Source organism: Rhea americana, unplaced genomic scaffold (assembly GCF_003343005.1).
Source record: "Rhea americana isolate MKP2758 unplaced genomic scaffold, rheAme1 scaffold_74, whole genome shotgun sequence".
Lineage (NCBI taxonomy): Eukaryota > Metazoa > Chordata > Aves > Rheiformes > Rheidae > Rhea > Rhea americana.
In genome coordinates this window covers 2642127-2667755 of record NW_028186912.1, presented here as the reverse complement: position 1 = coordinate 2667755, position 25629 = coordinate 2642127, and the positions used below count along the sequence as shown (strand labels likewise).

Sequence of the window (25629 nt, the reverse complement as noted above, 5' to 3'; positions counted from 1 at the left end):
GCCTGGGATGCATCTCACAGAAATGCTTATAGATGCATGTTTGTTTTGGTGTTCCCAGAGGAACGTGAAAAGATTTATTCCTGCGAATTTCACTCTTCAGGTAGCCAAGAAATCGGTATATGTCTCTTACGAATAGCAGTATAATATATAGATTAGCGTTACTCTGCATGGTTTTCAAAAATCAATATAAATTTATCTACAAGAATATAGTAAGAACAAAGATTTAAAAATAATTTTAACTCTGTAAAAGATTGCCTCCTATCTGCTCTGCAGTTGTTCGTGGCCCCTTAGTAAACTAGGGGGAAGAGACAACGAAATACTTGGGCAACTGTGGTGCCACCAGCATGGTTTGCATGCGTGCTTTCACTTTGGAGCCGAGTACTTCTGCAGTTCAGTACTTCACTAAACAAAATTTTTTGAACAGGTCTGATTGTTATTAACTCATGATTTTATCACATCTCTTGTTTTTTGAAATCCTGATTTCTGGATTTCTAAGATACTAAGAATCTCAGTTTTTATTGCTAGCTTTCAGGGCAAGAGGGAAGACTTTGGAAACGTGACCCATGTGTACTCTGAAAAAACATATAAAAGTTACCTACTGTTCATACTTAAAGTCAGTGTTTTGTAGTCAGTGTTGCAGTACTTCTTTCATCCAAGGTTTTCTGGCTTTGAGCACTTGTGACTAGAGCAGTCCTGTGGACCTAAGAGAACCTAAATGTGATACTAAGGGATTTTTTTCGTGGTGCTGAGAAGTATTTGGAACATTTTACTGCCTTAGGCAAGAAAAGAGRAGGGAGACTAAGGTATGATACTAGCAAAATGAGATCAGCTCCCTTCTTTTTACCCTCCTTTGTTACTTCTTCCACTTACCCCTGATTTTAAGTGTTTTCTATTAGACACTGAAAAACAAGGTCTCAACTTCCTCTATGCTTCTGAAAGAGCTTAGAAGAGGGTACAGCTACTATTTTAAAGTAACTAGGAATAGTTTGGCACTGGCAATATTTTATGGGAGCATTTTGTTTCTCCTGTATGGTACAAAGGAATGATTTCTCTCATTTTGCTCATGGAGAGATTCTGCTTCCTTTGGGGTAAGTATACTACATGACACAGGCCAGGGCAGCAGCAGGACCAGAAGTTAGTATAATGCTCTTCACTATGCTGCTCTGCTAATAAAAAAAAGAAAAATGTCCCATGACTTGCCAGTTTTTTCAACTGTACACACACACTTCAAAAAGCCTTAACGTGAGGTCAGGAATAATCTGAAGCTTTGAACTGCAGCTCTACTGTGTACGTGCAGACACCTCTGAGATATACCCAGAATCTTTCCTAGGTAAACATTAGAAAACTTTGTGAAATATTTTTCCAACAATTTGTGCTTGGACATTTTAATCTTTGTTGTTGGCTGAAATAGTTAAAAGAATGCTCAGTAGTTCACTCAGGTGGAGTAATATTAATGTATTTGCATTTAAGTTCATACATACCATAATTGAATTCTTGGTGTTTCCCTGATCATTTTATCATAAGTTTGTCCATACAGTAAGCATACAGTAGGGATTTTTTTACTTTTTTAAGTAATACAGTTAATGTCTAATTTTCTTTGGATCTGTTGACTTCGGTTTTGTGAGTGGCCGTTTTAATGCAGTGTTCCTCTATCTCGTATGTATTTCCCTGTGTCTGTCTGTTTACAAAATGTCATACCGATGGTCCTGTTTTCTTAGGCTGCTGAGCAGTGTTTTCATGCTGTGATTGTACTGTACTATATTTTTCTACACGCTTTTCAAATAATGCTTCAGATTCTATTTGATGGTAGTAACCCTGTGGAAATGACAGATATAGTGAACCATTTTGAAATCTATTGCTAAGCTTTTTTAAAAATTAAACCTATAAACTGTATGTATTCTAGGTGTTTCACGTGGTCCCAGCCCTGTCAGCCTTGGAAACCAGGACACCTTGCCTGTTGCAGTAGCCCTTACTGAATCTGTTAACGCCTACTTTAAAGGAGCAGATCCTACAAAGTTAGTTAAATAGTGAATTGTTTTGAATGTAACAAATTACAGTAAGAAAATACACTGTTTATACTTAAAATATTTTGTGGAGAAATATACATACGTTAGAGGAGGGGTTCACATTCTCTCCTCCCCCCCCCCCATCCAAGTGACAGCAATAGCTCATAGCTCTTTACTGGCCTCCATACCACTAGGAGTTAGTATATCCCTGCTGTACAAGAATAGAGTCAATTTGTAGGGATAAACTGATGAAAATGAGAAGGGGTTTTACCATTGTTCAGGTAGGTGCTATTTGTGCGTTCAGGCATCTGAAAGCACCTCATTCATCCTCTCTCCCATCCCTTGCTATGCAGATTAGGCCTTGCCTAAGCATAGCTGTGCCATGCTTTCAAAGCCTGAAAAATACCCACCAGAACTACTGTATGCTTAACCAACTAAACTTTTTTTCTTTGCATATAATTTCATCCGACTTCCAAGTTGGAAGTGATAGTACATTGTCATAGTGCCATAATACCCTCATTTAAAGTTAATTTTGTGTTATAAATTCAGCTCAGATTCTGAAAGTACAGTGATTTGGTTTAAAATTAGGCAGTTAATGCCTTGCAATAAAACTGATGTCCTCATTCTCTTCTAGATGTATTGTGAAGATCACTGGTGATATGACAGTATCATTCCCAAGTGGAATTATTAAAGTCTTCACCAGCAACCCATCTCCAGCTGTATTGTGCTTCAGAGTAAAAAACACAAGCAAACTAGAGCAGATTCTTCCAAATGCACAACTTGTATACAGGTTTTGTATTTTTTATATAATTATAAACCACATGAGCTGTAAAATGTGAATTGTTGTATACTTAAATCAGAATTCTCTGCATACTTCTCAAATTGCTTATATATAACTATTAACTTGATTCCATGAACTTTTTTTTTTTAGCTCAGTTTCTCTTCACTACCACTTTTAAAAATCTCAGTGATGACTGGACTTGAAACTAGTACTGAATATAACAGGAAACATAAAAATAGTTTGCAATGTAGCGGTGTTTTTTACATGCATTTCATAAACGAAATGGTTTTATAAACAACTTGTTTAAATCATTTTTTCTAATCAAACACACTATAGGAACAAACAACTAACTACAGATACAGAGAAAAACTAGATGTCAAAACTAGGACACTCTTACACTGTCATACAGATTTCTTTATATGGGAGTAATGACAGAAAGATAAAATGATGAAATAGCAGCCTTAAGTGGAAGACAAGTAGTAYCAGTTAGCCCTAATCTTATTTGCCCCTTACTAGTGTATTTTTTAATGATTCTCATTTTTACAGTAGATCAGATCCATTGTGTAACTATATATCTCAAGTGTAGAGCAGCATGCTTTAGAGAATTCTTAAGAAACAAAGATATAGCTTTGAGAGAGTAGCTGTTTAAATTGCAACATTTGGACACATTCTCAAAAAAAATAAAAAACATTTTTATAAAAAGTTGTAATTATTAGCAAAGATAATAACAGAGCAGGTTCTATTGCATTTAGAGGTGAAATCATTTGAAAACCAGTTAAACTTCTAAGTAAGTAAGTGCTGCATTTCTAAAATACTGAAATAACTGAGCCATATGCATCTGTTCTGTATTTAATTTCATTTTGATCATTCATATTTAATGTTTTAGCATGCAAAATTATTTATCACTTTTTGACATAAGAGTCTATAACTGAAACATTAGCAGAGCCTGATTTGTGTGAATTATACTGAAAAAGTTTACTGTGGAAAAACATGGAAATGTCTAGTATTCTTGTCCGAGTGTTTGTAATGTTTCATTTTTAATTAGATAGCATGCATGTAATGGATATTTAAGTAGTTAAACCCATGTGGTAATAATCTGACTTTTCTTCAAATACTGCAAAGGCTATCGTTTGCTTAGCATTCCTAGGGATGAAAGGTTTTAATGTCAGTGATACGTGTGGAGATAACAGAAATCCTGTTTTGGATTGAACTTGGATACAGAGCAGCAGGAGGATTTTACTGTTAGTTTCATTTATTTAAGTTGTGGAAACCCCCTTAGTTGTAAGTAAGTGTTCAGGTATGTATTTTACTACAAATGGAGATAGCATGAATCACAGCATAGTACCGAGAAGCAAACTCTTAATCAAATTGCACAGGCTACTGGTATATGAGTCACTGTTCTAGGGCGTTCAGCGCACGGAGAGCGGAATTACTGTGCCGGGTGCTAGTCGTCAGCTCCCCTCTGCGCGCACGCTCTGCAGGCCGCCTTAGGGATGCAGGTCTTCACTGTATCCACAGGTGTTCGGTGAAATTCTCTGACTCTTGCTTTGACTTGAACTTTGTTTCTGAATCAGTTTTCTTAAAAGCTTCACCCTTACAATAAGCCTGATTTAACCAGTGCTGAAAATATTCTCAATCTGCAAAACATCCTTTTGTGCTCCAATAGCTCAAAACTAAGATTCTTCATGTGCACTCTTAAATACATACAGAAATTATATGATAAATTGTAATTAAAATTGAATGTATCTATCACTAATTTGAGATACAGTTGTTTATAATAATTTGAAAATTGTTTTCAGCTGAAAAAAATGCAGAAAGTTTAGACTTTACAAATATATGAAAGTATGGAAACACATGTACAGCACAAATCTTAATTCAGTGCATTAACAATGTTCTGCCATAACCAAAACTGATTATGATTTTACAACTTATCCCAAATTGGATAATACTCCTTTTTGAAGACTTCTTTCATCCTCTCTTCCCACACATCTTCATGACACCTGCTTGTATTCAAGATTTGTTTTACTGAATGTAAAATCCAATAACACATAATCCAATAAACACATCTGGTGATGCAAATTATCCCTGGAGGAAGCTGACTGTTTTATGACCTGGAAGGAAATTTCTACCAGATACAATAAGCAGTTGATTTGCTTTAATATTTAGGCAGGTATAGTTATGTGTTTTAGAGTATTAGAACAAATTCCTGTTTGTAGTAGTAAAGAATTGGAAAAGATCTAGTATTAACTTTAGACAGCCAAAATAATGAAACTCAATGTTGCAATCTGCTTCCTTTCTTTTTCCGTGTAGTGATCAATCACAAAGTGACTCCAGTACTAAGGATTTCTGGATGAACATGCAAGCTATTACTGTCTACCTCAAGAAATTATCAGAGCAGAATCCATCTGCATCCTATTATAATGTGGATGTTTTAAAGTATCAGGTAAATACTTTTTTCCCTTTGGAATTTTTAAGAACTCTGATAAATTTCATTTCTATATGCAAATTATAAAAATTATTCTTTACTTGCTAGCGTGAAGATGAACTGTCATCCTGCAGCCAGGTGATTCTGGGTATGTCACTGTTTCCAAGCCGCAGGGTGTGCCCAGGCTTTGTGTATATTCCTGTTGTGCTTTCTCATCACCCCCTTAGAGTCATGACTTGTTTCAGCTTGCTCACACTTCACTCCAGTTCACCTATGCAAGCTTCTAACATTGCTTCTTTAAGTATTTGTTAGCAAAGTGAAGCTTTACACTGAATAAAGGCATTTATTATTTGAGTTTGTCATTATGTAGTTTCTGAGGAAAAGACAGACTGACCCCAAAGGGAGGATAGGGATTTGCTAGGCCTGCTTTGAGATGGTTGAACTTATGAATCCAGTACTGTAAATCAAAAAGCAAAAGAACCTAGACACTGCCATCACAGTTTTCCACATCCTCCCCATACAGCATAAAATTCTGGCATACTGCATATGTAAAAAGAGTATTACGTACATGGAGAATTCCTGAGGAAGGTGGAACGAACAGAGGACATTTCCTTGGATTGCAGAAATGAATACTGTGAGAGAATTAGATTTATTTGAAAATTTTAATGGTGAGGGAGAATGAGGCACAGGCATGCAGAAGCTCTGGCAGATGGAAGAGGTTCTGGCCTGGCAAGGAAGGGAGCCCTGGGCTGCAGGTTCCTCAGACAGATTAGCAGGATTGTAGAGGTGCAGGAGGCAGTAGCATGAGTTCAGCTACAGAAGCAGCAGCACACAACCCTCCTGCAACAGGAAAATAATTGTATTTAACAGGTAAGAACTGTTCTGCTAGCTTCCTAGATGATGATAGGTATTGCCCTCTGCTGTTTGCTGTTTGAGCAGTTGAGTTGCTATGGCACACAACAGCTAAGGATAAAGTCATTTTGCCCCAGCAATGTTTCTGTGTGAAGCAGAACATAAGACAAAAACAAAGTTATTTTGATTTATGAAAGCCAGGACAGGAAGGAGCCTCATAGGCCAGAGGAAGGTTAAATTTTTTAAATTTAAATTTAAAAAGAAAAAAAGCAGGAATTACTTTAACCTATAGCATTTTTTAGAATTCTGAGATTAAAGGCTCAGAAGCCAATTGTTCTCTTGATCTTGTGTCAGTATGTAGGATATACTCGTTACCATTATTTCATAATTCTGCCCAAAAGTAGAGACATTTTAATTAAAGCTGCTTTCAATGGTTTGCTCTTTTACAGGTATCTTCAAATGGCATCCAGTCCACTCCACTGAATCTTGCAACTTACTGGAAATGTAATGCTAGCACTACTGATGTGAGAGTGGATTATAAATACAACCCCGAGTCCATGACTGTGCCTAGTATGCTGTCTAATGTACAGGTTGTGGTACCAGTAGATGGAGGAGTAACAAACATGCAATCACTTCCACCTGCAAAATGGTATTATCAATACTTCTATTTTTATTACTTCAAACTCACATTAGTGTATTTATTAGGGTTGTAGACAGCCTGAGAAATCTCACTAGAAGGAAGAGCAAGTATTTTTTTTCTCTCCTGATAAAATACATAGTATCAGATGTTTGGGACATTGTTTTGGTCCAAAACAGATCACATACAGTTGGTTCATATAAACTAAACTAAGTCTATATGTATACATTCCAACTTGTATAGCACAGCCCTTACAAAGTTTTCAAGGTTTGTTTTCTTTGGGCCAACAGACAGGTATTTTTAATAACATGACTTGAAATCAAAATCTCTAACAGTTAAAAAAATCTGTGTGCATGTGTGTATGTGTGGATTGTCAGAAAAAGCAGAAATGCACTTCTTAAAAACACTTCTTGATTTTTTAACTTAAATACCAGCTTCTAATTGAACTTGTTTTATRAGAAAACTGAGTAACTGAAGAGCTTTTCATAAATCAGGTAGCATTGGCACATGATTCAAGAGTCATGCTGCCTGTCTGACTCTGCTCCCTGCCACCACTCTAAGCCTGCAGGCCACTTAAAGCAGCACTTGAAAGTGCGATGCAGGGAGCTACAGCCAGGAGTCTCACACRGAGGAGAGCAATCAACGTTGCTCCTCCTCATGCCACCTTCCCGAAGATGCAACCTTCAGCCTGTTTCCAGGGTGCTGGTGCATCTGTACCCTGGGAGACCACACAGGTTTTTGAGTTGTGGAGCACTAACTTACTTAGGCTTAGACAGTGTTAGCTGTATAAAGAGGCGGTGAGTAAATCTGAGCTCTACTCTAAGCTCAGGGGCAATGCAGACAAACCCTTATGTTCTTGTTTACTTTGTTTCCACATATTAGTTAAAATTTTTATAAAAAGTTTTAAAATTGTTTAGAAGAAGTTTTAAAATGGTTAAGTTAAAATGATAAAGTATTTTTATAAACCTCCATTTAGATATGTAATTATACGTAGATGTTGTACCTTACAAGGTACTGCTGTAAATCTAGGGAATTAATATTCTAAAAATTGGTACTTAAAACTAACCTAGCTTTCTCTTACAGGAATGCAGACCAGATGAAAGCTTATTGGAAAATATCTAGCATTTCAGAGAAGTCTGAGAATGGGGGCAAGTTTCATTTTTTGTTTTTTTCTTGTACAGAAAGACGGTAACAGTAAAAATGTAAATCATTTTAGCCAACACTGTCTCATGTCTGCTGACACATCCCATGCTTTATCCTGTTTGCCAGTTCACCATCTTCTCTGTGAAATTCCTCCTTAGAGATTTCATTCACAGTGAAACATGAAAAAAATACAATTATATATTATAATTATTAATTATAAAAGGAGAAATAGTTAAATTATTTGAAAGCTGTTTGGTAGCTGTAAAATAGGACTTAGATCAGTTAAGGAAATTATTGCATTAATGCCATTTGGAAGTAAGCAGTTTTCAGAGAGAAATACATTTAATACCTATTTTTCCACACGGTCTGACAATTGAGATAGAGAGGTGAGCAGAACAACTGTATAAAAAAAAAAGTCCAAAAACTCTGCTGAGACAGGCTTAGCTGTAGATGATGCTTGACCAACATTTTGAGGGTCTTTGTTTTGACCATACAGTACTCCCCAAAAATAGATCTGTGTACATTTGCCCAGGTGGTAATTCTTAGCATTTTCTATGGTACCAAAGTTACCCTCTGCACAGTTGCCCTTCTCTGAGGTCCAGTTGATGTCATAGCCCTTATAGCCTTAGCAATTGCAACCGTTTTTCTAAAGTAGAAAAGCAGGGCTAAAAAGGAGGCGCCTTATCCAGAAATCCTCAGTGGAAAAAAGGGCTTGTGGTGTTAGGCAAAGGCCTTTAGCCCTGTTATGACTTCCGCGAAAGAAGTTACCTAAGCACAAGCTTGTTTGTAAATATGATGGGCTTCGTATAGGAACCACAAGCCAGTAAAAACCTCTTCCAATGCTGAAAGCCCCTGCCAGCACCCCCATGACAAAGCCCGGAGAACCGCTGGGCAAGTAAGGAAAAGGGGCAGAGTGTTGCTTAGCCGTTCCAACAAAATCACGGGGAATCTGATCTGACAAATTACTGCTGTGGTGTGTGGTATGTTTTACTAGTCACTGACCTCACAGTTCTTTGCCTTCTGTCTTCCATTATCACTGCGCAGGGACATCCTTTTCTTTTTTCTTTTTCCAAAGTGGAGCGTCTTTTAAAATATATACACACTAAAACATGAATGCAGCAGATGAAGAGTTGCTGCACACCTGCACAGAGCTGCATAAACTAGCCTGCAATGATGCAGATCACATCTCATGTGCAAGCAAACTTGTATATATCCCACTGCTTCTGCTGTATTCCCTTCTCCTCTTGATATCTTTTACTCCATTTTCTTTGAGCATATTTAGTAATCAAGAACCCAGCATTTAGAGGAAGTAATAGTCTTAACGCTTGTGGAAGAAAAGGGACAAGTTATAGAAACACTGTTAATATAAAAGTCCWGAAGTCCTCTCTATTTTAGTCTACAGGGTGGTAAAATGTTTTTCTTATGGTCAAATAAACTATGTGAGCTGTCATTGAAGTCTAAGATAAAACACAGAACCAATATGCTTACAGTGCAAAAGAAAAAGTTCCAATTTACTCAGACAGATAGACCTAGTGGAAGAAATGAAATTGATCTTAAGCCAAATTTATCAAGAAGCTATTGCATAGAGCATTTGAACCCATTAATTCTTGCATTTTCCCCAATAACATTTCAGTTACTAAACTTCCTAGTCATTTAATAGTTCCTATCAATTGCTCATAGCAAGTTGTTTTAAGGAAGTACAAATACTTGACTTTCACTACTCCATTACTAATTTTTTACATCTCGTATTTTCTGCACCCCTTATAGTGCAAGAATAAAACAATTGCTTAGAACTACAACAGGGGAGCAATGATGATTTTTTTTTTTTATTTAGATTTTTACCTTCATTTAATTACAGCAGTGTGTTTTAAGTAATTTTGAACTGTTGCTACTTTATGATGGTGCTGAAGTGAACTTTGCCAGTTTATAAAAGACAACTAAAGGTTATGGAAAAATGTATTTAATTAGGCTTGTCTTTATCAGAAAGATAAGAATATTTCTACTGAGTGCATTACCAGTTAGATGCATTTCTTCCAGTGGAGCTGGTTTTGTTTATGTAGATTCATCTACAGATCATAACATTTAAACACTCTGATGTGCTTTCAGATCCACTAATAAAAAGTGCAACCTAAGAAATAAATGCTGTTAAACACTTACAGACCAGCAAGCATAAACTATAATTATAGGGACTAGTCAAGTATTTCATGTAATAAAATGAGAGACTACCAGGCTGTCTGGTATACATATTCTTCTATGAGTATAATTTTGTAGAAATGGGTACTTCTTCCTAATTTTCCTAAGTCTTTGGCAGAATATCAGAAAAAAAAAATGTGTTTTCATTTCTTACAGAAATTTATGCAGGCTTGCCTGTTGCAGCAGATATTAAAGACACCACATTATTTACTTCTTACTACTAAAACTTTGGGAGACTGTCTTGCAAAACAAGCAGCCTTTCAGTTTTGTTGTTTTAATAGGTTCTGGATCCCTCAGGGCAAAATTTGAACTTTCAGAAGGACCCAGTAAACCAGCAACACTTGCAGTGCAATTCATCAGTGAAGGAAGCACCCTTTCAGGAGTAGATGTGGAGCTAGCAGGCACCGGCTATCGGCTTTCCCTACTCAAGAAGAGATTTGCCACTGGTAAGACATTGTCATGCTTATATTCACATTAATATGATTTATTCTATAGCAGTAGATTTTTAAATATGAAAATGTTAAATAAGTGATACATAAATAGTGAAATACTCTTCCTTAAAAATATAGCTGATGAAAAAATACTGACAAAAACTGGTTTATCTACTGACTGTAAAAAGAAAAAAACTTCTGTTTTTCAGGACGGTATATGGCAGACTGCTGATGAACCTGTGAAAGTCATTGGATCAAAGGAGTGCAAGTAGTTCACTCTGCCCTCTCTACTTTTCAAACACTATTTTAACATGCATTAATTTTTAATTTTTTTTTTTTACTTTAAGGCTGACTACAGAACAGAAATTGCACTTTTAAAAGTCATTTTGCAAACTTTTTATTACTTTATAATAGCACTGAAGTGAACTTCAACACTGTCTGTAAATTATCAACTGCAATATTTGGGGAAATTTCTTAAAATTTTAGTAAATTTATATAGATGAAATCAAAATAGTAATCATTAGTTTAATGAAAGTATGAAATTGTATGTTATACTGTAAACATTAAACCTAAAAATGTAGAAGAGCAAGCAAAAAATATTTGAGCTTTCCGTAATACTCATTTTCAAATTCTTTAATTGCCAGTGTTTAAAGAAAACAAAGGCAAAGTCTCACACAATTCTTCCATCTACTCAATGTGCCATAAAACTGGTTAAGAGATGTATATATAAAAAAAAAAAAAAACTTGATGTCCATGTATCATATATTAGTAACATGTAAGTTGTTTTACATAAGATTTTTTTTTCCCTAAGTGCAATGTGTTACAAAATTGCAAAAGTCAGAAGAGATTTACTTCTGCAGTTAGCAAACGTTATGGGCGTTGTGATTGTTTGAATTAATGCTGTAGATTTAATTTATTTTTATATGAATTGCATAACATTTGTGCCTTTAAAACAAACAAACAAAGACGTGCCTATCCAATTTGTTATTCATGTGCCTCACTTCCTTTTTCAAAGTTAGGCTCTTCCATAAAGAAAGCATGGTGTTTGTATAATACATACAACTTCTATAAAAATTCCTCTGACTGGGATTTAGAAGGGAAATTTATGATAACTGGAGATTGTTTCATAAGCAGTTTAAAAAATGGAATTACTTCCTCATGGGGTAATTGCAATAAATGCAGCCACAGTAAAGGGAGATGCATCATACAAGACTTTGAAACTTCAGTATAGTAACTTTAATGTCACCAAAGATGAGAATCCTGAAAAATTATAGAAGAATAATAATAGCAAACTTTTAAAGGCAAACAGCATTTCCCTTTCCTTTGACTGTCTTTTCAGCTTAAGGGCTTTTTAGGGTTGTGTGATGTGAATGTAAACGTAGTACGCTCGGGGGAATAACATTTTAGAAAAGTATTTCTTGGCAGCAGGATGACAAGTACTGCCACTTGTATTAATTTAAATTTTACCTATAACCATCAATTTTATTATTTGTATTGTCATGTCTGCTCTCCACAGCCTAAGCACAAGGAAGTGACACATTGGTAACATTTTCTTAAAGCAAGTCGCTAATTCAGAAAATCTTTTATGTATTTGTACTATTATTGTTTTCTCAATGCAGAAATCAAAAGTATTGGGACAAAACAATTTAACAACTGTAAATGGGAATTCTATATTACCATTCTGAGTAGCAGTATCTATTTCAAATTCTCTATTAAAACAACTAATTCATAGAAAACCAGTAATGAATCAGGCTGTTGAAGCTTTACCAAAAAAAAAAAAAAAAAAAAAAAAAAAAGCTTTGTAGAGGCTAGGTAAATTCTAATGTATACTATACACTTTGGCAGATGAGATTTCCATTGTTAGCACTAAGCACGTGCTGTACTGTAGATCTGATCGGAAGAGTATGTACGGCTCTTAATTTGCTAATCCTTTTGAATGGTGAAAATAACATTTCTAACTCATATAAAATGGTACAGTCTTTACTGGAATCTTAATTGTAATCTGCTTTGCAATCAAACTGTTTAACATGACAATGTTTTATTACCGAAAACACCCAAAACTATATTATTGTTTCTAATCAAGTATTACTTTCATTTCTAAGTTAAATGAAGTAGTTATGTTTCAGCACTTTTAAACTAGCCTTCATTCAGGTGATTAAACATACATTTGCATTGGGTGCAGGTTACAATTTTGAAGCCATACAAGTTTATATAAACTTTTTGTAAAGAAATTCAAAAACAATGTAAAAAGTACATGTAGCTATCTGATGGAAAAAACCTATGTAGCAAGCTGGTTCTTGCTTGTGTATACAGCAATATCCTTTATAGCTGCCTCCTCTTAAGAAAATTAATTTGTAAACACAACTCTAAAGGATCTGAATTTTTATGGATTGTTACTACGTCAGACTGTAAATTAGAACATACAAGTTTATCTTACAAAATTGTAAATACTTCTGATTTTTCGTAAAATGTAAATTTTAAAGAATTTTGCACCCRTAATAAACATGTAATATATAATTTAAATACTGACCTATATTGCTTATATTTGAAATCAGTGCCACAGAACTTCCAGGCAATAAGATAATAGAACAAAAATGTCCCTGTATTGAATATTTTCAAAGTGCTAATTGATTTGCAAGTGATAAGTGGTGGTAGAGATAACATAAACATATATTTTAAAAGTACCACATAAGATCAGTGGGAAGATGATTTCTGCAAAGACTTGCAACTTTGCTAAATTGGTATGCCTAACTAATAACTTAAATTAGGCAAAACTGCAGATCTGTTTATCTGAAAAATCTTAACTTTGTAGACATTAGCTAGCATCTAGCTGCTTTCTCTAAATTTCATAATGCTGTGAAATGCTATATATTCCCTAACTTTCTAAGCATATCTGTTTTACACACAGGAAAAATCATTAGCAAGATTAAAGTAACTCTTTCTTACTCCTTATGTTCCATCAGTCCAAAAAGAACAATTACTTAAGTGCTATTTTCACAGTCTATGCCAGAAGCATCTGCCTAGAATTTTCCTTCCAAGCTGCAAGCACAGAAACAAAATACATACTGAACCAGTTTGCTTCCCCCTTAATCCCACAGACTCTACAGTTTAATAAGTTGTAACTTATTAAACTGACTTTCTCAGCTGGCTGAGCATCATTTTAGTACCATTCCTGTCATGCTGGAAAGTATAGTCCAAGGCTTTAATTCTTGTCTTCTACTGTAAGGCAGGAATGCAGAACCTGGGCACTTCCTAGAGTCCCCCTAGCCCAGGACTCTACCTCACCAATGGCAGAAGAAGAGACCCTGCAAGGAGAGCTCACCACTCACCGCAGTCCATTTTCCCTCCCCTCACCCAGCATCCTTGGTTATTGGTTGGGGATATCCAGATAGGGCTCTGCTCAAGCCTTCTAGTACTCATTTAATTTAGTGCTTGCTGTGCATATTTTGGCCATACTCACTCAGAGATCACAGCTTGGGCACCTGAATTGTGCTTGACCTTTGTTATTTTAAGCCAGTGCCCATGCACTACTTGCAACTACTATAAACTGGATTCATACCGCTCCAGCAGGTCTGTCATTATCTGAATAGATTATCAGTTAGCTTTTCAGGGATAATCAACTACCACTGCCAAACAATACTTACGTCAGATATTTGAAGGAGCTAAAATATTTGATTATTGACTCCAACAGCGTGGGAGTAACAAATGTGGTGGGTTTCGTCATCTGACTAGAAAGAAAGTCTTGCATCGTGGCCAAGAAGCATTACATTTCAGGTCTTGCATGTCTGAGAGGTGTAAGATAGGCATCTTAATATCTGTGTACTTTTTGTTTTCTTGGAACTGCTTAGATAATTGGTTTCCATTTCAGTTGTCATGGAAGGGCAATTTTACTTTAGAGCATGCAAGGAAAAAGGTAACTCAGGAATCTTCCAAGGATAGACTAAGCCAAAAACAAGATACTGAAGCAGCAAATAAGCATATTAAACTGTGTGGTGCTCTTTTGACTGCACTGATTACCAGGTCTCTTAATTGAAAACTTGATGTTTATCCTCAACTCTTTGCATGTTGTTACACTATTGACTATTTCTTCTCAAACTCAATTTGACCTTCATGTTTACTGACATGTTCATTAACTTCTCCCTTAGTTAATTCAATACCAATAGAAACCACACACTCTTTCTTAAAAAAAAAAAAACTTAGAAACACAAAAGGCCTCTTGTGGGTTAATACACACAATACACAAATTCTGCATTTTCCTTCTCTACTCTCACTTCATTTTGAATCCATGCATATTTGTTTCTTTAGACTTTTAAATCTGAGATGGCTATTTTAATAATCTAAAACATTTTTATTTGCCATTGTCTCAGTTTGCGTTTCTTGTAAACAGCTGTGTGTTCTATGACTCAAACTTTTTTTTTTCATTCCTAAAACATGTTTATTTAAAAAACAGGTCAATAATAACAAGTTCCCTCCCACACCTGTAACTCAGGACAACTTTACCATACAAATTGTCATTAAATGTCATCCTCTTAGTACCCCCCCACTCTCCCTTTGAATCCACCTTCCAGAAAACCTGACTCAGGGAAAGGAGCACTTCTGTTGCTGAAAGTTAGCAGTGGCAATGTGTTTGGTGATGACTCTCATAGTCTTCTGGTCTGTTCTTTCTTCACCATGGTTAAATGAAGTAGCACATTTCTACAATAGTTGCTGATTTGCCTCCTGCCTTTTTATTAGATACACTCCCTGTATATAATATCTACAGCTTCCACAGCCTCCCATTCCCCACTGCTGTCCTTGCTAGGGTGTATGAATAGTCATCACTAATACAGAGTTATTAAACATTCGCTTGTTAGTGCTGCTAACAAAAACACTGCATTCAGGCAAGATGCATGAACACTTTAAAGCAAGCTGTTAGATACCGTCTGTTTGTGCTGTCCTCTAGAGCCCGAAAGGGCTCTGGATTTTGAAAGAGTCGAAACAGGTACAACAGCCAGACCCTGACTAAGCACCACAGCTTGTTCATGAATGCATGTTTCTCTTCTGCATGTCAGAATCCCTCAGCCTCTGTGAACCAGTCCCCCCTCATGCTTCTGAGCAGTTTCTGCACTCAAGACCACACACACTAAGTACTTGCGTTTCTCCTTCACAGGACAGTCATGTTCTGTGATCTGCCATCTTCACAGTTAGTCCCTAAAGTCACACTAGCCTATTCCCATCTATGCGCCAACTGCTGCTGCAGCTTGTCTCCTGATGAAATCACATTTCAGTGTTCTCAGTCACTCAACAGGCTGACTATCCACTTCTAGTGGAGAAAACAAAATGTGATAACCCAAGTGACAGAATGAATTTGGTTTCATTTAAGATTCCACATGCAGAAGATTCTCTACTCAGAATCCTAGCTGGTATACCTAAGACAAGAAACCACCTCAGAAGAACACAATATTACTCTTGACATATCTTTTATAAGTAAGTAAGTAAGTAATAGATAGCAAACATCACATTTCCAGGAGCCAGAACAGGGAAATTATGTGAAAAAACAAATGTGGGCTCCAGTGTTCCCTGCAGTTTTTATGCTTTAGCTTGGCAAGGGTAGCTATGTACCTAACACTCAACTCTGCCATAACTGACTTGAAATAGTTACAAAACAAGCTGATGAGGCACTAAAGCCATGGTTTTGTCTTGCTTGCCTAAGGAGATGCTAAACTTTCCCAATAGCTAAAAGCTTTAATAAACAAAGAGAAGCAGGGTATCTATCTTCTCTTGCAAGAAATGCTGTTCTGTCCATGTAGCTGTGACCTGGGACTGACTGACTTAACACTGCTGAACAAGCTGTGCTGATCAAGTGTGGGGAACATAGCTCCACTAGGCATCCACCTTTGCTTGCAAGCAGCAATGAGTTTCCTCAASGGAAAAGCAGGGAACCTGTATCCTTATTTCACAGAATCACACAGAATAAGCGAATGGCTGAGGTTGGATGGGACCTCTGGAGATCATCTAATCCAACCCCACTGCTCAAGCAGGGTCACCTAGAGCACATTGCACAGGATCGCATCCAGGCAGCCCTTGAATATCTCCAGAGAAGGAGACTCCACCTCTCTGGGCAACCTGTTCCAGAGCTCTATCATCACTCTCACAGTAAAGAAAGAATTTTTTTCCTCATATCCAGATGGCACTTCCTATGTTTCAGTTTGTGCCCGCTGCCTCTTGTCCTGTCACTTAGCGCCACCGAAAGGAATTGGGCCCCATCCTCTTGACACCCTCAATGTATTTGTAGACATTGATAAGTTCCCCTCTCAGTCTTTTCTTCTCCAGGCTAAACAGGCCCAGCTCTCACAGCCTTTCCTCACAAGAGAGCGCTGCTCCAGTCCACTCATCGTCTTCGTAGCCCTACACGGGACTCTCTCCAGTAGCTCCATGTCTCTCTTGTACTCGGTAACCCAGAACTGGACACAGTACTTCAGCTGTGACCTCACCAGTGATGAGTAGGGCAGCAGGATCACTTCCCTCGACCTGCTGGTAACGCTATTCTTAATGCACCCCAGGASACCATTGGCCTTCCTGGCCACAAGGGCACATTGATGACTCATGGTCAACTTGTTATCCACTAGGACTTTCAGGTCCTTCTCTGCAGAGCTGCTTTCCAGCAGGYCCACCCCCAGCCTGCACTGATTATTACCCCACTGCATTGGGTTATTTGTCCCTAGGTGCAGGACCCTGCACTTGCCCTTGTTGAACCTCAGGAGGTTCCTCTCTGCCCAGCTCTCCAGCCTGTCCAGGGCTCTCTGAAGGGCAGCACAGCCCTCAGGTGTGGCAGCCACTCCTCCCAGCTTGGTATCACCAGCAAACTTGCTGAGGAGGCACTCTGTCCCCTCATCCAGGTCACTGATGAAATAGTTGAAGACGACTGGCCCCGGCACTGACCCCTGGGGGACACCGCTAGCTACAGACCTCCAACTAGACTCCGTGCCATCGATGACAACCCTCTGAGCTCTGCCTTTCAGCCACTTCTCAATCCACCTCACTGTCCACTCATCTAGCCTGCACCTCCTGAGCTTGCCTATGAGGATGTAATGGGAGACAGTGTCAAAAGCCTTGCTGAAGTCAAGGCAGACAATGTCCACTGCTCTGCCCTCATCTACCCAGCCAGTCATTCCATCATAGAAGGCTCTCAGATTGGTTAAGCATGAGCTCTCCTTGGTGAATCCATGCTGTCTACTCCTGATCACCTTGTCCTCCACATGCTTAGAGATGACATCCAGGATGAGCTGTTCCATCCCCTTTCCAGGGACAGAGGTGAGGCTGACTGGCCTATAGTTGCCTGGGTCCTCCTCCTTGACCTTTTTGAAGACTGGAGTGACACTGGCTTTCTTCCAGTCCTCAGACATCTCTCCAGTTCTCCAGGACCTTTCCAAGATGATGGAGAGCGGCCTGGCAACAACATCTGCCAGCTCCCTCAGTACCTGTGCGTGCATCCCATCCAGGCCCATGGATTTGTGGATGTCAGGTCTGCCAAAAAGATCTCTAACCTGATCCTCCTTCACCAAAGGAAAATCTTCCTTTTTTCCAGATTTCCCTGACCAGTTAACATTTCTAGATAGCTCAAGATTGCAGCTCCTTCTCCAGCTGATCCCCAGCAGATACCACACAGAGATGTACTAAAATTTAGATCAACAGTTTGGCAAATAGCACCTCCAGCCTTTCCTCCAAGGGATTATCCAACTTAAAACAGGCTTGCAATGACACTATATGACCAGATGATCTCCAGAGGTCCTTTCCAACCCCAACTATTCTATGACATGTTTTTGTCAAGAAGTGTCAGGAAGCAGTTTATTTACGTGATGTTTAGGCAGCAACAGTTCAGGCTCCTAGTTGTCACAAACCCAACAGTTGCCACAAGTTACAAACAAGTCACATCTTTCTTAATTTGGTGACTCTAACCTTGACACCAGTTTTGAACAAAAACCATGCAGAGTTTTACCCTGAAGAAGTCGTTCTCAACCCAATAGCTAGATCTAACCAGAAGTTCTCAAATAAAGATTCAGATGAATGTTAGAGCACATCAGATACATCTTTCAGCGTTCTTCCTAAACATCACTGGTTCTGCAGAGAATACTCTCAACATCTTGTGAACTCTACACTGGCACCTCTGGAATCCAAGTGTGACAACTGTAGTAATAAAGGCAAGGCAAGGAATATGTTAAATACAGATGTGGTAATATTTCTGAGCTGAATAAACTGGCATTTAAACTGAATAAACTACCATATTTCCAGATCTTGCATGCTCAAGTTTTGTGTTTGCATCAGAAATGCAAAGGGCTGCTGGTAGGGACCACACTTACTGTAACTGCTTACAGTCTACTTAAATCTTTACTTAGATACCATTAACATTTGAATCCTCTGTTCTCAGCTATACCTGATCTTGGAGGCTCCCTTCCTTCTGTCAGTTTCCTGAGTTCAAAAATCATGCTCTGATAAACCTGAATAGCAGCTGCTTTCCTCTAGGAGGACCCTGAACTCTGCCAAAGCCCTGAGACTTGCTGGTTGTGATCAGATCATCATTTACAGTGCTGAAAATTCAGCTCAAAACTCACAGCACAGAAGCTGTAGTAAGTAATATATATAAATTAAACACTTTCTGATGTAGTCATCGAACAATCATAAACTAGACTGCATCTTAAGATGGCTGGCTGTGCTGCAGAACCAAGTATCAAAGACAATGAAATTACCATTAGTTGATTACATTTGTTGTTCATAACAAGGTTTAAGCAAATAGTATGTGCAGGTGGTTCTTCAAAAGATCAGTTCTTAGATTTTCTGGATGCTTTTAAAGCAACAATGTCATGATTGGAAAGACTACACTATTAAAAGCAATCAAACTGGCTTCAGCTATAGCTTCATGATGGACCAGTTGAACAGCCCAATACTGCCAAAAGGCAGAGGTCACGCTCTTCCTCTTCACTCCACCACCCTGCCTTATGTTGTCCCAGCACAGCCAAGCATTATATCTTTTTATGAGTCAACTTAACTCACCAACCTGACATAAGCCTAATTCAGAAAAAATAAAATAAGATTTTTGCTGGGTTAGCMAGCTGAACCAGCTTGCAACAAGGTCTGGCAAACACCAAACAGGAATCCCCGAAAAGCAGCGAGGGGTAGGGAATGAGATGTCCCCCCTTTGGCAGCAACACACTGTAAGCCTGGCTCCACTGTTCATAAGAAAAACACAGCCAGAGAGGGAAGGTGAAAGCAGCCAGCTCACATTATACTTCTTTTCAATAAAGTCTTTCATTATATAAAATATGAGTTATAAACTGTAAAAAAATGATAAGCAAATAAACACAGGGGGTAAGGAAGACCATGGTAGATATAATTGCAGGTGATAAAAGGGAGTTTGTTAGTAGTGAAACAAAACAAAAAACTAACTTCCACTCTGTTACTGAACCCTTACAAGTGGAAATGACATAATCAATAATCATACAACGAAAAAGAAGAAAGAAAAAGTGTTCAATAAATATTTTCTTGAATTGGTAAAAGAACTTTCAGATTTTCACACAGTAGAAAATTCTCTGCATTCCAACACGATCTAAGAGAGATGTTAAAACATCATCCACTAAAGCTAAATATTTTTAAACCTGCAGATCAGATAGACAAACAACATTTAAGAGTTAAAGTTGGATAAGCCATACTGTAGACCATCAATTTTTAATCATAGTGAGTCTTAAAATGCTGGAAAGTATTAGAAGATTGGAAGAAAGCCAAGACTACTCCATTACAAACAAAAAAAATGGTGACAATCCAAATTGTAATGTAGAACTCAAGAAAATTATTTACAGTCAAGATAATTAACATCAGTCATAGATGTACAGAATATAGGTCTTTCTTACACTAATTTGAACTTACAGTAAGGTTAAAAATTTGGATCATAAGAGTAACAGGGTCAAAGGAAAGAAGACTTCTGTGAGATACTTGATTTACTAGTACACAACACTTTGGTTTCTAACCAGAGGAATAAAAGATCCTGACATRCTACAACTGAAAAGGACTTACAATTGTGGTCAGTCATCTGCTGAGCATAAGCTCTCAGCATAACATTGATTATCACTGATTAGCATAATACTAATTATCTCATGGCAGTGATTGTTCATGGCTCCCAGGGCTGCAACACACTTGCTCTTACATGGTTTGGAGGGTCCTAATTTACAACAGGAAAAGCTTTACCAGAAGTTCATATAAGCCTAGTGTAATTTCCAGATGGACAAGCAGCCCGACCCCTCCTCCCTGAAAAAAAAAAAAAGAAAGAAAAAAGAAAGAAAGAAAGAAAAAAGAAAAAAAAGCTCTTCCACACAAGCTCTTGAAGTATATTGGTGTCCCAGACTTTCCATTAGTTCACTGAATGTACATTTAACTACAATTTCTATCTTAGTCCTTCCCCTACTTCCTTCACACCCACCTAAGTGAAGCTCCATTCCTTAGCATCTTCCTTTGATTTTTTTTCCTCTAATGAAGGAACTCACCAAAGAAACCTTAACTTTACTCTCTTGACTTCAAAGGAATACCAATTTAAGTCTTTGGTTTTCATTTACTCCCTTCTACCTCTAGGAAATTGAATTTCTTGCATCTGTTACTTCAGCTAGAATGACTGGGGAAAACTTAGGCCACTGTGACTAACCTGCCCATACAAAAGAGTTTTGGCGGCAAGTTTACTTCAAGTTGACCAGAAATTCCTATCAAAAGGTAATTTCTGAGCTTCACTTAGTTCAAACTAACCCTCCTACATCCTTTCTTAAGTCTTGTTCATCTGCAGCAGAAGCAACACTGTCTACTCTCTATATTAACCTATTTGGAGTTCTTTACTTGGCCAGAATACGTTTCTATTTATCTCTATGGCTTTATCCAAGGATCTTCCTCCAATTGCCACTCAGCTTTTCCAATTGTGTTAGTGGCTGTGTCACATGCTACCAGACCCTTAGGGAAGAGGAAGCCATCTGATATGGCTTCAAACGGAGAAAATGTGAGCCTAAGTCAAACATTCTTATCCCTTAGAGCTATGCCCACAAAGCAGACCTAAATAATATACACTATAGGAAAACTAAGTACTGTACAGACAAGACACAGCCCTTGRCAGAGCAGTCTTCTGGTCACGTTTTCCTTATGTTTCTGCAATCTGTGTCCAAATAATCCAAGGCCCTGCTTGGAGTCACCCACAGTGTGAAGAGGCCTGTAGGATGGATCTCAGAAAAAAATATCACCAATATGGAGATTCCTCTTCATGGCACATATCCCAGCCTTCTCTCCTTCTAGCTCAGAAATTACCTCTGACTAGAAGGTTCCTGAATAAACAAGGGAAGCTTGAATTTGAGAGAATACAACAGCCTGTGGTGCAGCACAGCAGTTTAAATCACAGGTGACATGGAGGACAACTGGCTTACTTGTGTGGCAACGGCATTCCATAAAAAACCTTTCAGCTTTAGTGCCCGCATACATACATGCACAACCATGCACGCACGATACTCACAAGAATCAGTAATCTTCCTTTTATAACAATGCATTTCCCAATACACAAGAACAAATTTTTAGATTGCACAGAAGTAAATTCTCATTGACTATAAATAAGAAACCCCTTCCTCCCCCCCAAAAAAATCAGCTACATTTTTTTAAGGAAAATCATTTTAAAAAATGCATTTATGATCACACAATTAAACTGACACTCCCTGTTTTGTTTCTTTCTAAACAAAAYGCACTAAAATGCAAAATACAAAGGTCCAGATATTAAAGATGGTCTTAGTATTATCCCATTTAACTAACTTGAAAGCCAATATGGAAAGTATTAACAAAAGCCATTGGACTTGCAAAATTACTATAACAGGACACCAATGACGTCAGTCTATTTTACACTCAGAGTCTAAGGAGTTATTTCATAACAGTTGATAAGAACGTATGTAGAAAACAGATGTGGCAACAGGACTGTTACTTTAAGAGAAAGGTGAAATGATTCTGGGTATGACCAACAGGGGTTATGGTGGCTTCTCCAGCTACTTGACTTCTAAACAGACTGCCTGAATTTCTAAAATATATATTATAATTTGAGAAGGAAGCAATACAGGTAAGTCCTGTGGCCTGCATTTTACATGTTGTACTAGAAAACTGCAGTGGTTTATGATCTGTAAATCTGAATAAATTTCTCAAGAACTGCCCTAATTGCAATTCAGGTAAATAATCCCTTCTCCTCTATAACTTCCTTGTCAAAATACCAAAAAAATAATACTTCTTGGGGGGGAGGGGCGATTTTTTGCTTAAAAAAAAAAAAAAAAAAAAAAAAAACTTCCTCCCTTACTTTGAAATTCAAGACCCCGTCCTTTAAATATTACCCCAAAAAGAGAACTCACAAATCCACATAAAACAGTATTGGCAAGCATCCCATCATCATCATAGTCTGGATTAACTATCTATGCAATAGAAAAACCTTAATGGAAAAAACAGTCAGATGCTCTACACATCTGTCTCCTTCAGATCAAAATTAATTAGGGGAAAAAACTGTTGAAGATGACATAGTACATCAAGATCATTATTAGATGAAAGTAAACAGCACTTTACTTACAGAATTCTCAGTTTTCCCTCAGCTGTATCCAATTAATGCACCATTAAACAATGGCAGAGATTAAGCAAATTTGTTAATATTCTACATGAAAGCGTGCCCACTGCGATGAACAGCTTACAGCCTAGTGGTACCAGCCAGCAAACTGAACTTTCTATAACCTATTTTATTTATTCAAAAAATTGGTAATCTTGCTCAAATAAAAAATAATGGAAATTGAATTTCACTACAAGAATTTCTCCTCTTTAAATATGAAGCAGCCTTGTTAAAAGGAAAATTTTGTTCAAGGACAGTGCACCTATACATGATCACGATCAACTTACCATTTTGTTAGTTAATAAAGCAGTAAATTGCATTCAAAAGTCTGTGCTCTTAAGAGCTTCAGAAGTACTAACAGCTGGAAGCATGAAGACATCTATAATCATTAACTGCAGTGACTTGCATCCAAAGATTCAATTTTCTATTTAACCATACTTAAAAGTGTCTCTCCAAAATGCTCAGGATTAGATTAAAAAAGGAGTAGTTYACAAAAACAACTCAAGAAAAACTTGTTCAAAAGATAAGTCAAAAGACAGTGTCTCCTTCAAATAAGCTCACATGCTACATTTCTAGCAGCAGCTCAACCTTTTCTTTGAATTGCCCCTGCTGTTGTGATAGCTGGGCTCCCACGAGAAACTTCACTTCAACTGAGGGGCTTCAAAAGCAGTAACAACTTGATTACCTCATTCATCCCAATTCAGTGTTGGCCAGTTTCATCTTTTCAAATAAATGTAAGACCCAGTCTTCAGAAGAAGTTAAACTAAATTCAAATAAACTTTTTTCTGTAGCAACAAAAGTACCAAAACAAAGCTATATATCCTCTATAATGCTCTGAACACAAAACTTACTTAAAAAGTAAAAGAATTCCTTAGACACCAAAATAGTGAGAATCTAGATGGAATTAGGTAATAGGAACAGGCAATTATGGTAGAAGTAATAAAAGCTCATGGACCTGATAACTTATGTCTAAGAAGAAATGAGATTTCATTATAAGTCTTCTAAGATTTCATTATAAGTCTTCTAATGTTTATGTCCAGAAAAATGATTTAGTCTTAGCAAAGGAAATGGATGAGATGTACAGAAAGCCTCTAATGCACTGCAAACAGTAAGTCCTGCAATTTTCATATCACAGCAAAAAAACTTACCTTTTCAAATGACCTTTCTAAACAGAAAACTGTACAGGCATATGTTACAGAAGTAAATTTACCTAGTCCAAAGTTATAACCACAAAGCTCTACTGACAGAAGAAAATAAAAGGGGGAATAACACCAATTATGTGCTTAAACTTCTGAATGAAAAAAGTATTTTCTAAAACTATACTCAGAAGGTCACTTTGGTTAATACTAACCAAGCAAGATTCATTAAAGGACTTCTCAGAATATTCATCAAACCAATAATATTTGGCACTCAGCCTGGTAAGGTCTAGCTCTATAACATCTTTTAATCTTTTAAGGTTATTTCCCATTCCAAATACATCAAATCAAGAGGACTAAGTATAACATCCTTAGCTCCAATAATACACTTTGCTCTATCTCCTCTATAAATACAGAACTTTTAAAGATGGATACTAGATACCACACTGACCAGAGAACTCAAGCAGACTTTAGGCAGTTCAGGTCTCAAAACAGCCTATCTCATCATATACTTCTAAACGCAATCTCACCTACAATCTCTTACACACAGCTTCCCAGCTAGAACCTGCCCTCAGTCTGAGAAGTTCAAGGTTTCTCTCCTACACAAACCCTGCTTCTGAGAGGCAACACGCAACCTGTACCTTCAGCCCTAGAGAATGTAACAGGACAGGAAGATAAAAACACATGGAGACCTCTGAAAACCAAACATACAAGATGCCAGATGACCTTGTAGCCTAGAAATGAAGATACAACCCTTGGAGTCCTTCCTTCTGGACTGGGGCCTCTTATGCAGTTACATTTAGAAGTTACCTGAACACAGTCAATGACATGTCAGCAACTTGCATCTCCTCCTGGATAAGTATACATCCAACCTGCAGACCTTGTATTGCCTTTAAGTATTGATTCAGTAACTTCTTAAACAGAAAATTACAAGTCTTTTAAGATGTCTTAGCAGTGTACAAGTTACTCTGGGAATTTTTCCTCAAGACCAGAGTAGGTGTCTGTGTGCACTGGAGGCCAGAATAGATGCAAGAGGGAGACAGACAGAATTAAAGAATCTTGCTCCCCAGTGATTTGGAAGCCCAGGCATCAAAATCCAGCGTACGCACTGGCCAGTGCACTCACCACCCAGCTACTGACTGTTCTAATGCATCTCACCATTTCTAAGTGAAGCCAGTCTACATTTATATGAACACATGCATATGAAAAGCTGAACAGAAACCACTCAGTACTACAATGGCAGGAGACTTGCACATGATGAWAAACATCTGTATTTTAGGCTCTGAACCACACAAACTAGAGAATCCAGGTCTCTCACACCTGTTCTGAATGTTCCAGGCACAGAGCAAGCAACCCAAATGATTAAGAATACAACTTTATCCGCACATCCTGGG

At 37.6% G+C, this 25629-nt stretch overlaps 1 protein-coding gene and 1 long non-coding RNA gene across 7 annotated transcripts in view; one reads left to right on the top strand and one right to left on the bottom strand.

Moving 5' to 3' along the window:
• The window catches only part of FCHO2 (FCH and mu domain containing endocytic adaptor 2), a 73142-nt gene extending 61709 nt beyond the window's left edge, over positions 1-11433 (top strand). For all 6 annotated transcript variants that reach the window (XM_085322096.1, XM_085322093.1, XM_085322095.1 and 3 more), the window contains 7 exons: positions 1904-2015; positions 2641-2796; positions 5098-5230; positions 6514-6713; positions 7785-7849; positions 10319-10483; positions 10678-11433. In XM_085322096.1, coding sequence (XP_085178222.1) covers positions 1904-2015; positions 2641-2796; positions 5098-5230; positions 6514-6713; positions 7785-7849; positions 10319-10483; positions 10678-10700 — 854 coding nt within the window. In that variant the 3' untranslated portion in view covers positions 10701-11433. The remainder of the gene's footprint in view (positions 1-1903; positions 2016-2640; positions 2797-5097; positions 5231-6513; positions 6714-7784; positions 7850-10318; positions 10484-10677) is intronic.
• Positions 5861-25629, bottom strand: part of LOC146585967 (uncharacterized) — a 48125-nt gene continuing 28356 nt past the window's right edge. Inside the window, exon 3 of the long non-coding RNA XR_014897886.1 lies at positions 5861-6052. This is a non-coding gene — a long non-coding RNA (uncharacterized LOC146585967). The remainder of the gene's footprint in view (positions 6053-25629) is intronic.